General features: G+C 37.0%; 1 protein-coding gene across 3 annotated transcripts in view; it reads left to right on the top strand.

The window, feature by feature from the left end:
- CTDP1 (CTD phosphatase subunit 1) overlaps nucleotides 1-14,985 on the top strand; it is a 99,754-nt gene that overhangs the window by 44,478 nt on the left and 40,291 nt on the right. For all 3 annotated transcript variants that reach the window (XM_018081673.2, XM_018081672.2, XM_018081674.2), the window contains one exon: nucleotides 921-1,086. In XM_018081673.2, the coding sequence (XP_017937162.1) occupies nucleotides 921-1,086 (166 nt within the window). The remainder of the gene's footprint in view (nucleotides 1-920; nucleotides 1,087-14,985) is intronic.

Below are 14,985 nucleotides of genomic sequence, written 5' to 3'. Positions count from 1 at the left end.
ATTTGTGACCTTTGAGTTCCGGGTGGTGCTGAGCTGCTGTAACGTGTTTCAGGAAGTTAGTGTGACGGTCCAATGCTTGTAGTTAAACTGTGTTGTGTGGTAGTTTTAGCTTCTGCAACTCTTCCATACCTAAGTAATATTCACAGAAAAAATATATACAAGAAAGGTAAAAGTTGTTCTACATGTAATCTAACTTCTTATTACTATGATAAAGCAACTCTCATGAAGTTATGACTATTTTATTTTAATTAACATTTTGACGTTCCTTTTTTTATCTACATATTTGGATTAAATACAGTAACTAACAAGGTAATAAAATACAGACTAAAAGAAGATGCTTCCATATTTGAATACACTAGCCAAAAAGAAATACTGTCTCTTTTGCATCTTATCCAGACTTAGCATCTGGGAAATATCTAAAGTAAAAATTGATGCTGCCGAGCTGAGCTTTCTACTTGCAGAACTCTTGTCTGTAAGGTTGAGAAATAGAAGGTGTACTTTGAGACTCAAAAATTAAAGCATAACATAGATCACAAAAAATGCGTTAGAATGTAGGAATTGCTTCCTGGATAATAAATGTATCAAGTGATGGAGAAACTCCACTTGCGCACAGATGTTAAAGTATTTTAAGGGCAATGCATCTGCAGATACTGAAGCATTGGTATCAAGAAAGGTTTGATGGTTACTTATAAGAACAATGAGAAGGCAGGAGAATGAGTACCTTGTCAAAGGTAGAATAAAAGCTTAAGCTTTCAGACTGAACAAAGTATTCAGCAGGAGATCTTGTGTTGATGAGCACAGAACTTTATTAAGCAAAGTCATAGATACATGGCAGTCATAAATGGTTTCTAGGATTTTATTTCTAAACAAACTGTAAATTAAGTAAATCTTTCTTATATGGGACCCCTGCAATTTTTCAGAGTTGTTCAGCCGCATCAGCAGCAGATGTTTGAAGAAGAAGAATTACCAGCAAGTGAAAACGAGGAGCAGCCTGGTCCATCTAAGCGGAAACGCCAGCCAAGTATGTCTGAGACAATGCCCCTGTACACCCTATGTAAAGAGGATTTAGAGAGTATGGATAAAGAGGTGAGCGTAACTTATTCTGACAGGTTTCTAACATAATGATTGTTAGTTATTCATAACAATTTTAACTTCTGTTGAATTATGCATGTACATGAACTGACCTTGTATGCCACTATAGTAACTTTAAATGAAAGCCATAGCAGACAAAAGTACAGCTCAGGCTAAAATGCAGTTATGTTCTGCAAAGCAGAAAAGAATACTCTGGTGTGTAAGTAGGCCTTTAAAGTAGAACTTCTTTTAAGTATAGCTTTTTCACACAAAACATGGTATCATATTTACTCTGTGGATAGCTTTGCCTTGTGTCACTTTAGAGTTGTTTTGGTTTGGCTTTTTAAAGTATATCTCAAAATAATCTGGACAAAAATCAGTGGTGGGGTGTGAGAAGAGAGGTCTGCAGATATAAAAGGCACAAATTGTGGAGAAGATCAGGGAGACAAATGGGAGCACGAGGTCTCATTAGCTGTAGACATGTAATTGCAGTGCTGTTGAGTTGTAGCTATTACGGTTTTGCAGGTGAAGGAGGATTTCTGTTAGTGAACTGTACATCTTTCATACAAAAGCATGTTATTTGAAATTCATTATGAACCTCTAGCAGCTTCTTATTTTTCACTTATTGTTCTGTGTTCTTTTCTTCAAATGAGCCACCATCTTAAATAACATTAAATGATACATACAGATAAAAATACTTATCGTTGTGCACTATGTTTTCATGAATTTGTAACCCTGTGTATGACTTTACTATAAAATCTAGTGGCCCTGGAGCTTGAATTCATCTTTGAGCTTAGATGGTTCACTGGGGTGGGAACAGGAGCATATATCTTTCCGTGTTCTCATCAGTAAGTTCGTTCCAAGGTTCTAGCCATAACAGGCCTTGAGTTATCTTCAGAAAATATAATAAAATTGTGAGAAGGAAACTGCATATTTCACCAAGGGAAGAGTTTATGTATACAGCACAGTGTAATTTTGATATGGACTTTTGGAAGAACTTTGGGCTAGTATTCTAGGGAAAAGTCCAATAACTTTCAACTACTGTGGTGATCTACTTTGAATTTCAGGTGAGTTCAAGCTTTAACTTAACTGGTAACTCTTGGAACTGACAACTTTTGATTTCTTTTGGTTTTTATTCTGAAGTATGTTTCCCATTTTATCTCAAACTTTTACCAGAAATAGTATTTCTTCTTGTCATTATACCAGTCCCTGAATCCATCTGTGCCTTCCATCTGTGTTATCAGTGGTAGTTAAAGGAAATTTTTATTACAGGTTGCCTTCATGTTTTTATGTACTAACATTTTTTCTAATTGTGTGGATTTTGGAAAATATTAATGAATTGCTGATGCAATGTGTGCACTGAGCCAAAAGGAAGTGTGCATGTTTTCCAGACTCACTGCATATAAAGTATTTATTGTTCTGTTTTTAAAGATACTATTTAGGAACATTGTAAAAAATCTGAATCTTTTGGCACTGTTCATTTTGTGATTGATTGCTCTCTGTACTGCTACAGTTAAGACTAAAAAAAAATAAGGTTTTTCTACTTATCCTACAAATATATCTTAAATTACTATGATTTGTTTTTAAATTAGGCTTTTACTTAAGCTGCATATTTGTGTTTGGAAACTAGACTATATGAACTTCAGAACAAATGAAGCCTAAATTCCAGTGCATTGTTTTCATAGTTGACTTAGCTTTGGTTCCAGGAGTATGATTTGAGGTTATAGGTGCTGCCAGAAGTTTTCCCTTCCACCACTCTCTGTTCCTTGGGCAGCTGAACTAGTGGGGGGGGTATGTTTTAGGTTTGGTGCAGAAGTGGGGGGGGGGATTTTTCTGATCTTTTAGCTTCCCAACATTTCTAGATCAAGGATCCAATGTTAGCACTGAGACATAGAGGAAGGCTGCACACAGGACATAATATCAGTTCACCGTGACTGATTTACTTTCCACAGAAAAGTGTTTGCCCCTAGCTCATTCTTTTTCAAAACATGTTAAAGGGTAAGAACCTTTCTGGAATCATGTCACTAAGCGACGTGAAATTTCTGCTTTCTGCCACAAAAGTGCTTTTGCTTCATTTGTATCCATTCTAGTACTTATGGCAGCCACAAGATCTGCAGCTGACTGCAGACTGCCTTGGCAGAGCAAAAGCGATGTCTTGCTCCACAGCTACATGTGCCAGTGCTGAGCCTGTTTGGGTTAGGAGTATGCAGTCCGAGAGGAGTGAAGCCAGTGTGCCTTTGCTGCAATGTAAGCCAACCTGAGTCTCAACTGCTGTGTCCTTGCCCCTACACTGCTGGTAGTCATGGGACCATACAGCAGGCAAGCTGAGGGAGCTGTTTGGGGCAGAAAAGATCACTTTCCAGGTTAATCTTCATGATTTCCAGCTTCCAGAAATAACACATCATTGCTGCTGCATGAGTACTAGTGCTAGGAGCAGGCAGAAGATGGAAAGAGCTGGGAATGAGCAGTGAAGGCAGAACTGCATTTAAAGCTTTAAAACTGCATCCTCAGTATTTCTACTGAATTCCCTTGCAAATTCGGATAAGATCAAAAGGAGTCTTTTAGCTTTAGGCACTGGGATTTTTTTCAATGAAATTAAATGGGGAATGCAAGCATTCATATATACTGTTTCTATGGACATAATTAGCAATAAGTAACTTCTTTGCACTTAATCATCTAAAGGAAATCTTACTTTTTCTTTGCAAAAATCTATGAAAGGTCGCACAGCCCCAAATAATAGAGAATTTGCATGTAGTTTATATGTTGGGAGAGTTTTGTTAGAAGAATCAAAATGAAAGCTTTTGAAGAGAATTTAATTATGATATATTCCCAAATTAAATCCCTTTCCATCCTTTACCTATTTAAATATTTGTCACTTTTTCTAGTAAAAAAGCACTAGCTGTTCCATGATTCCATGAGGAAGAACTACCATGGATAGGCATCTCTACTAAAACTTGATCTTATGTGGATTTGTACCTTCTCTTATTATTTTAGCTGTAGTTGTGCTATGGGATACCAAGTAAATCAAAGGAAATGAGTAACATCTCAGCTATTGGATTGCAGTTAAAGGTCACTTAGCCTTTTGTATCTTTTTCAGTGCCAGAGATCTGGGAGACCAGATCCAATGGTGGCTTTTCTTCCATCTGACACAAAGGACTGTTTGAACTTTAGGGAAGTGTAAGCACAAGAGTATTCAATGTAATAGAATTCAGTTCAAAGGCAATTGCAAAATGAGGGTAAGCACACAAGAAATATATCCCTACTTAGGAAATACACAGCCTGCTAATGCTGCTTCCTCACAGTCAGGAGAATGTTTTGCTCCTTTCTTCTCTGTGCTAGCTAGACACAGGTACTTTGCAACTGATTGATGCTGTTTGTCTCTGTTACAGAAAGGTAAAGGGAAGCAGAATTTAATTCTGCCAGTTAAATTAGCTTGCTTATCGTGATTTTTTTAAAGGTCCGGATAATTTTTTTTTGTTTCTAAATAACTGGTTATCCTCTACGTAACCTGTAAAAGATGACTTTGTAATAAAAATGCTGTTTATATTTCACCACCTAAAAATCTTTAAAGAGTGGTTTCCAAACAATTAAATGCAGTCAATAACTTAAGTAGAAATCTCTCTTGTCCATAATAGCTGTACCAGGATGATTTTTGTTTTCTCAAAACCAATACTATCACTTACAGGGAAGTGATAGTACTTTTCCTTTCAGTGACTGTTGGAAAGTAACTTGCAGAAGCCTGTCTCTAGGGAGAAAGGATGAGGCTGTCTGCAGCTCTTCTTATCCCCCATTACACCAGGAATCCACTTGCTCACCTGCTCACCACAGAGATACAGAACCCTTGATATAATTGTGTGACATCATCATCCTTCCCCTGGGCTAGGTGGAAGTTGCTGACTTACCACTCACTACAATGTTGCTGTGGATCTGCTGTAGTTTACTGACAAAAACCAGAAGGTAGAACCCAGGCTTCAGATGACACTATTGATTTCCAGAAGTAAGATTGATTAGCTAAAGCAAGTTGACAAAGGACGGGAATGACATACAAATTATGTGAAGATGTACGTGTGTCTTTCCATTCTAACCAGTTGTCTCAGTCCAGGATGCCATGCAGTTCTCATTGCCAGAGGTTACTCATGGATCATTTTGTGAGGATGTTTCTTCAAAATTCATTGAGAACTGCTCCTGAGAACTTCCAGCATATTGATTCCTTTCTGCACTGACAAAATTACTTATATGTTTAAAGAAGGCCAACTAGGTCAATATTTAACAAACTCTGTTAATCATGCTGATTTAGAAATTGTTTTTATTTTGTTTAAGCTATTGCTAATTCCATTTCATTAAGGATGGTTTTCTCCTAAATCTGTATTCCTAAATTATATTTGGAGGGAACCTTTATGTGACTGGGCTAGTATTACGTGTAGTTACCTAGTGAGGTTGATCTAATCCCAATGCTGTCATGTGCTATGTGTTATTAATAAGCTGTGTTTGATTTGACATACTATTTGCTTTCTGATGGACCTTCTGATGGACCTTGACTTCGCTTTTCTGTAAATGTGTTCTTTCTCTGTGGGTATCTGTTGCAGACCCAAAAGGTGATTTTTTAGCCTCATGCATTGTGCTAGCTTCTTTTAAAAACTGAGTCAGCTTTATATAATCTTAAAGACTTTTCCTTTTTTAATCAGTGTCCCTTTCATAATTACATTGACATTCTTGTGTATGATAAATCAATTGGCCATGAAATAAGTAAACAAGGTCAAGAGTTTTCATTCCTCTCTTTCTTTTGGCTACAAATGATTCTCTGGCTGTCAGTACAGTTCCCATATGTTATTTTTCAAGTGCTTTCTAATTCACCAGTCCATATAAATAATAGAAATGCATAGAAAGATTCCAAGATGCTCCCCTATAAAATGTCTGTGATGAAGGAAAAAGAAATTACCCTGAACTGAGCTCAAGATTCTATCCTCAGTTGCTCATATCTAGGCTGCTGCTGCATCCACAGTAGAGTGGAAGTAACAGTCGAAGTCAGACAGCCATAGGCACTCATATCTGTCAGTGCTTTCAGGACCAATTTTTAGATACCCCAGTATGGGCTTCACTGATGAGAAGGAAGTTCAAAAGGAACTTTTCCAGTAAGGCAATAAGATCAAGTTCAGTAAGGCAGAAAGATTTCTATTTATAATTTGTGGTGCCTTCTCATGCAAGATGGCCCAGGATTACTAATGTCCTGGAACAACTGTGTGCACATAGTTTACTAGTTGAATGATCCTTATGTTTTTGTGTTTGTTAACTGTGTTTTTGTCAGGGTATTTGAGAGTAGCATCTGTATCTTGTCAAGTGTCATCATCTCTGCCATCTAAGGTAAAATATTTTGCTGATTTAAATTCCTCTCAGTTTGGGACTTGGGAGAGGAGAAGAGAGGGAGTGAATCTGATACCAGTCAGACCTCCAGCTTTCCCATCTCTCACATCAGTTAGTGGAGCTGCAAAGATTCTTACCATCTGGTTGGGATATGTACTCAGCAGCTGCAAAGTGACCACATTGCAAAGGTATGTTCTGTGCACCAGTGCATTTAAGTATAGAGATTTTTCTTGAGTGGGAATTGCCTAATGAACTACTTTTGCTTCAACATGGTTCTCTTGATTTGGGACATATTTTGCACATTCTCTTCCTTTTAACTAAGTTGGAATTTATGTGCCATGTATAAAGACTGAAATTGCAACATTGTGCTCCTGCATAAGACCATTTTGTCACTCTGCATTTTGCTTTTATCTAAGCAGATTTATCCCTTAAATTCTGTTTTTTATTTCAAGTTAGTGACTGTACCATGCAGTGAATTAAGAAGCAGGGGTTTTCTCCTTCAATTTGGTGAAAACTATTCTCAGTAAGTTGTTAGCCTCTTGGTTAGTTAAAAAGTACTAATTTAATGTAGAGGATGTGGTCTCTAGAGCAAAATAATAGCAGCCTGGGGCTCAGTTGGATACTGCATTACACATTAGCAGTTCTTTGAATTTCTACAACTACATTTCTTTTACAAAATTTCATGTGTGACACCTTAGCATGTACTATGTAACAAATTGTGCAGATGCTGGACTTGGTTAGCAATCCCTTTTTATGGATTATAGCCTTTTTTTGAAGCTAAAAGGATGAGGCTTTGTGCACACTTGCTGTTTTTAGTGGTTGCCATCCAGGTACCTTGGCCCTCAGAAGTGATGAAGTCTTCCTTTGCAGTTATTACACAGCTTCCACTCAAACCGCACTTTAGAAAAATTTTTTGAGGTAACTGTGGGTGAAAAAACACATGGAGCACTAACAAAGGTAAACATGCTGCTCTTCATCAAGACAGTAAGAGACTGGATGAAAACAACTTGTCAAAGTATCTTCTGGCAAAAGCAGACCTGGGAACTCTCAGATGGGCTGGCCTTGGTCTGCTGTGAGCCTTGATGCTTCCTGGTGCTGTTGTTTCCTTACCTACTGCCCTTTTGTCACCTTCCTTCACATGCTGACTCTTGTGTCCCCTCTCGTCCCTGTGCTCTGGACAGCTTATTCTGGAGTGCTTATTCTGGAATGGCTTAACCCAGCAGGACTAAATGTGTCGCTTGCTTTCACTGAGAGATGAGTTTTCTGGAGACAAATGGAGAGGCTACAGTGCCAGGAATCAGGGTGCTGGTTTGTCTTTGTGAAGCACTTGCTATGGTGTGGTGGCTGGTTGGCTGATGCACTAAGAAATGTAACACTGTTTTGTAAGGAGCATAGCTTAAAGCTGTTGTATACCAAGGACAGTATTTTTACTGCTTTCTCATGTTTAAGATTTTGGCATTGACCCTTCTCTAATATGGTTAAATAACACAAGTAATTAAACATTAATGTATTAAAATGTTAAAGCAATTATTTTGCCCATATCTCATCTGATTAGCAGGGAAATAAGTAGAGTTTTCCAATAGTATTTGTAATAGTTTGGCAGTGAGAATCAGCAGCATAGCATTAGATACCAGTACAGTGACATAGCGAGAGTAAAGACGAGCACTTAAGAGAAGCTGGGTATCTGTTGTTTGCTTCTGCCTTTCTTTGTTTTGCTTTGAAGAATTCATTTTTTACTTAAAAATAGAAACAATTCTAAAAAGCAGCAACGCATTTCTATTTGGTTTTTAGTTACAGAAGATATAAACATATTTTTTTGGAAAGCAGTGTTGGTCACGTTTAAGTTAAATCATCCTGACCATAAATACTGACACTTTGATTGCTATTCAGCTAATATAAAGACTTGCAGTGTAGATAGGGCTTGTGAGTTTCGAATGGATTAGCAAAATGTGAAACATATATTTTCCTGGGTTTTTTAATCTGATGTTTCTCTGCAGGCCATTAGTTTATGCACTAATTGCATAGAGCTGATTATCTGCTAGTTTTTGATTCTTTTTTTTTAAGAGGGCATCATGGTTCAAGCTTGCCTTCGCAGCTTTTTTAAGTGTTTGGAAAAAGGCTTTTTTTAAGTAATACCATATTTTACAAGGAGACAACTGATTACCAAAATAGGAAAAGGATTTTTATCTAAGTTGATATTATCTCAAGTAGGCAATCAACTTTGGATCTCTTCTATTTTTCTACACAGGTTGCTTAAGCATAAAAATGGTGTACTTGGATGTCTTATTTTCGTTTTAGATTTATTTTTTTTAATTTGTATGCCATGAGGAAATAGGGGACACATTGTAACCTTTTGGCATTTGCTTGGCACACTATAAATATCTGCATTTTGTAGATAGAAGTGGAAATTACTTAGATATATAAGGATTACTTTGATAGCAGTCATGACAAGTTGTTAATTAAAATGCGATATTATACTCTGCTATTCTTCCAAAGGTGATCACAAAGTTGTTCCATTGTAACTTGGGATTTTAGAAAAGTAGCTTCTTTTTCCATGTTACTATCATTCTGCAAAGTATAGAGTAAAAATTATTATACAAATAAGATTAAATCTTAAGCTTTGTGTATGTTTCTGCAGATATGAACAATGTTTCTGGCTTTTAAAGTTTACCTGGTTTTATAGCAAATGTGCTATTCTAATGTTGTTCCATATGAAATGGAACATAGTTCTATAAAACTTCCACCTTTAGAATGTAGGTGTAAGGTGTTAAAAAACTGAAGGTTGGTTATCCTGTTGGGAAGAAGGCTTTTCCATACATTTTGTGAAGGTTTTTCAACCAACTTTAGTAGTACATTGTGTATCTGCAGCCTAGCCTTAGTAAAGAGAAATTGAAAACCTTTTCCAACGGCTTGTTTACTCACTGAAAATGGGGCAAAATCTCTCTAAATAGAGTTCAGTAACCTCATTTTAACATATACTTGTACCTCCATACGCTAAATGAAATGCAGCTAGGCTGTCAACACTAATTGGCCACAGTTAAAAATGAGTTGCTTGAGCCATGTTAAACAATTTGCAAGCTGATCCCTAACATAATTCTGAGCAGCAGCATACAGGGCCTGATTGAGCCTCATCACAAGTCTAACATGTTTTTACATTTAAATTTGAGCTGATATTCTCTGTGAGTGATATTTAAAGGTGTCTGCTCAAGTCCTGGTCTAAGTCTGAACTGTTTCCTTATGATTTTTTTTGTTTTGTTTTTATCAAGATGCTCTTATATTTCAACATACAAAGAAATATGAATATGCAGTATATCGTAATGTATTTTAAGTGCTGTCTATAATCTTTACAAATATCAGCATAAAGCTAGTCTGCTAGAAGACTTAATTTGTGTTTGGAATTCTGGGGCTATAAAAATGCAAGTCCATTTTGGTGACAAAAAGGCCGGGTTATTTCTAAATGTAGCGTTGAATGTGTACCATTACTCTGTACCATTACAATCAACTGTTCCTGATCAGTTATCTTAAGGTGACTTATTTTTTAATTCAATTTATGCATAATTGTAATCCATCATTTCCAAGACATCTTCAAGGGAAAACATCTTTGCTTTGATGGTCTTCATTCTTGTCAGGCACCAGCTTCAGAACACACTGAATACAGTCACTCAGCTCTGCCCTGGTGTGAAAGTCTGTCAGGTCCCAGTGTTCTAGCTCCTGTGTCAGCACCACTAAGAAGATATCCATTCCATGTGCAACTTTTAACAGAGGTTACAAAAAGCTGCAGAACCACAGCCCTCTACTGACGTACAAAGTTCCCTGCTGCAATGAGTCACGAAATGAATGATTACACAAATGACCATGCTGTTATAACTTTTTCATGTCTACACTAGTGGTGTTAATTTCAGATTTTGAGACAACATCACTGTTACTCTGTATTGCAGTTTTTGTATATGAGCTTGCACTTTCTCTTTGCCCAGAGTCACAGTCAACTGTGGACAATATTCTCCTCCTAGCAAATATGATGATACTGCTTTCTCTGAGATGAACACAGGCAGCTGCCTATCCCAGATATTTCAGTGCTCCAACATCAAACTTACTTCATCACAGAGGTATTGAGGACTGTATATAGCTGTCATACCATGACACAGAGATCATATCAGAACCTGCATAGTATTCATCACCTTAATATTGAGCTTGTTGTAGAAACTGACCACTCTTCAGCTGCTAGGCTTATTTTTCACAGTGTTTTGGATTGTTTTTCATTTTTTTTCCCCCTTAACTGCTTCCATGCCTAATTCTGGCTATTGAGTAGGCTAGGTATGCAGGACACTTCCACATACGCAGTGCTCATATTTCTATACTACTTCACTTAAAAGCTGCATGCTTGCCTGTGCAGAGTCTGTTTGCAGTCCCATTGTCCAGTTTGGTAGAAACCCTTTCAGAACTGCCATGTCTTCACTGTCATCCCTAAATTTCTCGTAAAACCGGTTCAGAAATAGTTTTCTCCATTGCTCATTATTTGAGGTGGCTTTGTTAGCTTGAACACATCGATAAGTGTCTCTTGGCTCTTGTGATAATGAAACCGAACTAATTGGGCTTACTGAAGAGGGGAAGTTCATGACAACTGAATAATGCTTCATGAAGCCAGCTGATGTCTGGCAATGCTAAGTTAAAATTAGCAAGTCATGGCAGATTCAAGCTGGCTCACCCCTCTTAGAGTAGATTTCTTCATGGTATGAGTGAATAAATCTATACTGCACACAGCATATGTTTATATAGCAGTGGTTTTGAGCTAGCAAGCCCTACTGTATCCTAGTTGCTCTACATGGCGGTAGTTTTTCCTCTGCAGCTGTGATACCTGCAGAAAGCTTACACTTGCAGGTAAACCAAAGCAGTTTTTGCCAGTCTTTTGTTCTCACCATAGTGTTTTCAATTTCCCTTAGACTGTGACTTCTGAACAGCTTCATATCATGCTGAACAAGAAGTTCAGGAGTTCAACCTCTGAAATGGAAAAAAAATCTTATTTTTCTCTGAAATATGTATGTAGCAATGAATATTCAGTCTCTCTAAGTGAAAGATATGCTCTCAGTTAACTTGGGATGGTGAAACCTAGCGCTGTGCTAAGAGGCTTATTAAAACATCTAATAACAAGGATTCATTGAGAGAAAGCTTTGAAACAGCTGAAGTGCTAAAAAATGGAGGGGTTGTGTGCATATTTTGTGTATCAGAAATTTTATGTGCTTGTATATATATTCTTTTTAGGGTGAGGATTACTTGAGTTCTTGTATCTATTCAAGTGAAGTCCACAGTTGTGACTTATTCTACGAAGGCAATGTTTTCTGATCATGACACTGTACAGTAAGACACTGCATTTTTAGTTGCAGCATTTCAGAAGTTTACTGTTTGTCTCTGAGCTGAAGCACATTAGAGCTTCAAATGTAGTCTAAATCTGTAATTCAGGTTGAAATGATTGAAAATTAGTTCAAATCAAGCTCCTTCCTGCTCTTGGAATTTCTCATTTTAATGGAATAATCAAATGGGTTAAGCCCTAAATGCTTCTCAGAAGTTTTGAAGGATAATGTGCTAAGTGTACTTGCAGGTTGGCTGCAGTATTGACTAATGCCTTTGGGGATGACTTGAAAGAGAATATGTAGATTAGTGTCCTAGTGCTTTTTTCATAAAAGCTGACTGTTTCTGTTTAGAAATGCAGGCTGAAAAAACCTGTATCACTTCTTATATTTAAAAAAAAAAAATAAATTATTTTAAAACTCTTTCCACCAGTTCAGCAGGTATTTCCAGATAAAATAGTGAATATGTGTTCAGAGCTGTCCCATCCTATTTTAAAAGCCATTTGGACAGACAACAAGCTGCAGTGATGAAGGAAACCTGTCCACACCTCTTCAAAGCTGCCTCTGTGTGTCAGAAAGAAACTAAATCAGCTGGGCCAGAGTGGGAGTGAGCTTTAGCAGTAAATGACACTTTATTCTAATTTGTTACCTGGGAATCCCATTGCTTACTAGGTTTGGGCCATCAATATACTATCCTCTATAAAATGCTCATGAAGGTAAATGCTACAATAGATGTGTTGAGCATCCATAAATTTTTTTCTTCTGTGTTTTATAAGTGGAACTTCATGACAGTAGATGCTTTTAAGAGGGCATTTGTAAATATTTTAATCAAAAAATTATTGTAAAATGAGGTTTATGTCCAAAGAAAGCTTGCCCTGAGGTAATGATTAAGAAGCAATACAAGTAGACTAAGTATTCCTATGCTAAGTAATTTTTACACAGATTTATGTTTTATAACATAAATAATATAAAACCAAATTAGGAGCTCAGAAATTTTTTAATTCCATGATACTAACATACTGATATCATGCTGCCCTTAGCAGTTCATTAGCATCTTCCTACAGATGTCTCCCCTTGGCAGTGAGATGTCAGAAAAGATCACTCAGAGCCTGGGCTCTGTGCCTTCCCAAATTGCCATGTGTCATTTTTAATAGTGTGTTAAGATTTGTAACCTAATATGTCAATGGTATTTTGTGGCAGTATTTAAACAACTTGTGCAGGTGTTCTTTCATTAGCAAATTAGATTAATTGATGTTGAAAAAAATCTAGATTGTGCATGTCTCTTGCTAAATCTCTAGGAATAAGAAGAAAGTTATGACAACTTCTGGCAAAACTGTGCCTCAGTTAATAGCCACACTGACAGTTCTTAGTCTTGCAAAATTCTGAGACAAGCTGTTCCTTGCTGCATTTTAGCGAAATATATTTTATTTCAAGTATAAAAAATAACTTTGAGAACAAAAAGTATGATACTGCCTTGTTTTAGAACAAGGTTGAGCAGTACTACTGTAGACTGTTATGAATTTTTAACCTGTTGCTATAAAGATTTACAAGGTGACAGCTGTGCTAATGCATGCATGCAGCAAGCTGAAATCCCTGAATTGTAAACCTGTGTTAAACAAAAGGTAATAGTTATTTACCAGTCTTTACTCGTCTTTACTATTTACTAGTCTTTACCAGTCTTTGTTGGCTAGGAAAAATTAGTGATGTTAGTCTTTGTTCATTTTGCACACCTGAAATGTAATTTCTCTGCATTGAAATTCATCAAAGGTGTATAAGAATTTTTTCTGTGCTCCTTTTCCTTCCCTCGGAGTTTCTGTACCTTAGTATTCTATTTGTATAGCATCAACAGACTCTTTGGGTATTTGGGTCTCTGGATATTTAGATAGTGCTTATCTCTACAAAAAGTGTGCAACAGAATTTGAGTGCAACAGGCTGTTATCTGGGGATTCGCTCACTGCCTTCTTTAAGGTGAAGGTTTGCCTGAGGTGAAATCAGGGCACTTAGTAATGTGTAGCACTTGAACTTGAGCATGCACCTTGAGTTTCTGTTCTGTTTCAGGTTTTTTTGGTTTTGTTTTCTGAGATTTGCAGGTATTTCTAACAGAACTTTTCCAAGCCATTGTTCAGTTTCTTGTTGCAGTCTTCCACTACTCGGGTTGTGGCTACACATTTAATAGAGGTGCTTATCCAAAGTCTATTTCCAGCAGTTTATTCCTGCTATCACGTACTTTTATGATATGTGTGTTAGTGTAGACATAAACTGAAGTGGAACAGGAAAGTGGTTCAGCTAAGTAAATAACCCAGCTTAAAAAAGTAGTTGAAAGTAACTGCTTTCAACTGATGTTGCATCAGTCTAGCAGCAAGGTGTTTAAAGTATCAATCCTTCTGCCTTCTTGCTTCTGTTCATCTGGCAAGACCAGGAAACCATGTAGTTAAATTTAAACCTACTTATTTGTTGAAGGTATACTAGCTCATGTTTCTGTTTGATGATGGGTGGTGTTACACAGGGGAGGGAAGAAGCCTTTGGATAAATCTAAGTTCATTTTCCCTTTTGTTGCTCAGTTTTTGTCATGTAATTTCAATGTTCCTATCCTGGCTCTCTGAGAAAAAGCAAATTAGAAGCTTTGAATCTGTGAAAATAAGGCTAAATTCCAGCATGCAACTTTCTCCCTATTTTTTTTTAATTCATAGTCTTGATGTCTTTATTGCCATTATCATTAAAGTACCAGCTCTTCAGAGATCAGAAATGAATATTTAAAGTTTAGTGGTTGATTGTCTATCCTAATAGAAAAAACCGTGCTATATTAAAACTCGTGCTTAGAGCCCCACCAAGATCCAAACTAGTGTGTTTTCTTAAAAAAAATGCACTCTTTCAATCTCATGGCAACTCATTTAATGATGGTGACAAGAGTTTAGCATCTGTCAACAACAGCATGAGAGTTTAAAAGGACGGAGGCGAACCATTCCCAAAGGTGGGGCAGGAGGCAGCAGACACAAATTGCAACGTGGATTACTTTGACTGCGTATAATGAAAAAATCTTTTCATCTCAAGGGTAATCAAACTTTGGAACAGGTTTCCCAGAGTGGTCTTAGATCTTCATATTTGAAGATACTCAAACCACTCCTGGACAAAGCTTTGAGTAACCTTATAGAACTGGTCTGGCTTCAAGCAGGGAAGTGGATCAGGTGACCTTCAGAAGCCCCTTCCA

The sequence above is a fragment of the Manacus vitellinus genome, unplaced genomic scaffold (genome assembly GCF_001715985.3).
Source record: "Manacus vitellinus isolate BGI_N305 unplaced genomic scaffold, ASM171598v3 scaffold_55_pilon, whole genome shotgun sequence".
NCBI lineage: Eukaryota > Metazoa > Chordata > Aves > Passeriformes > Pipridae > Manacus > Manacus vitellinus.
This window is presented reverse-complemented; position numbering and strand designations above follow the sequence as displayed.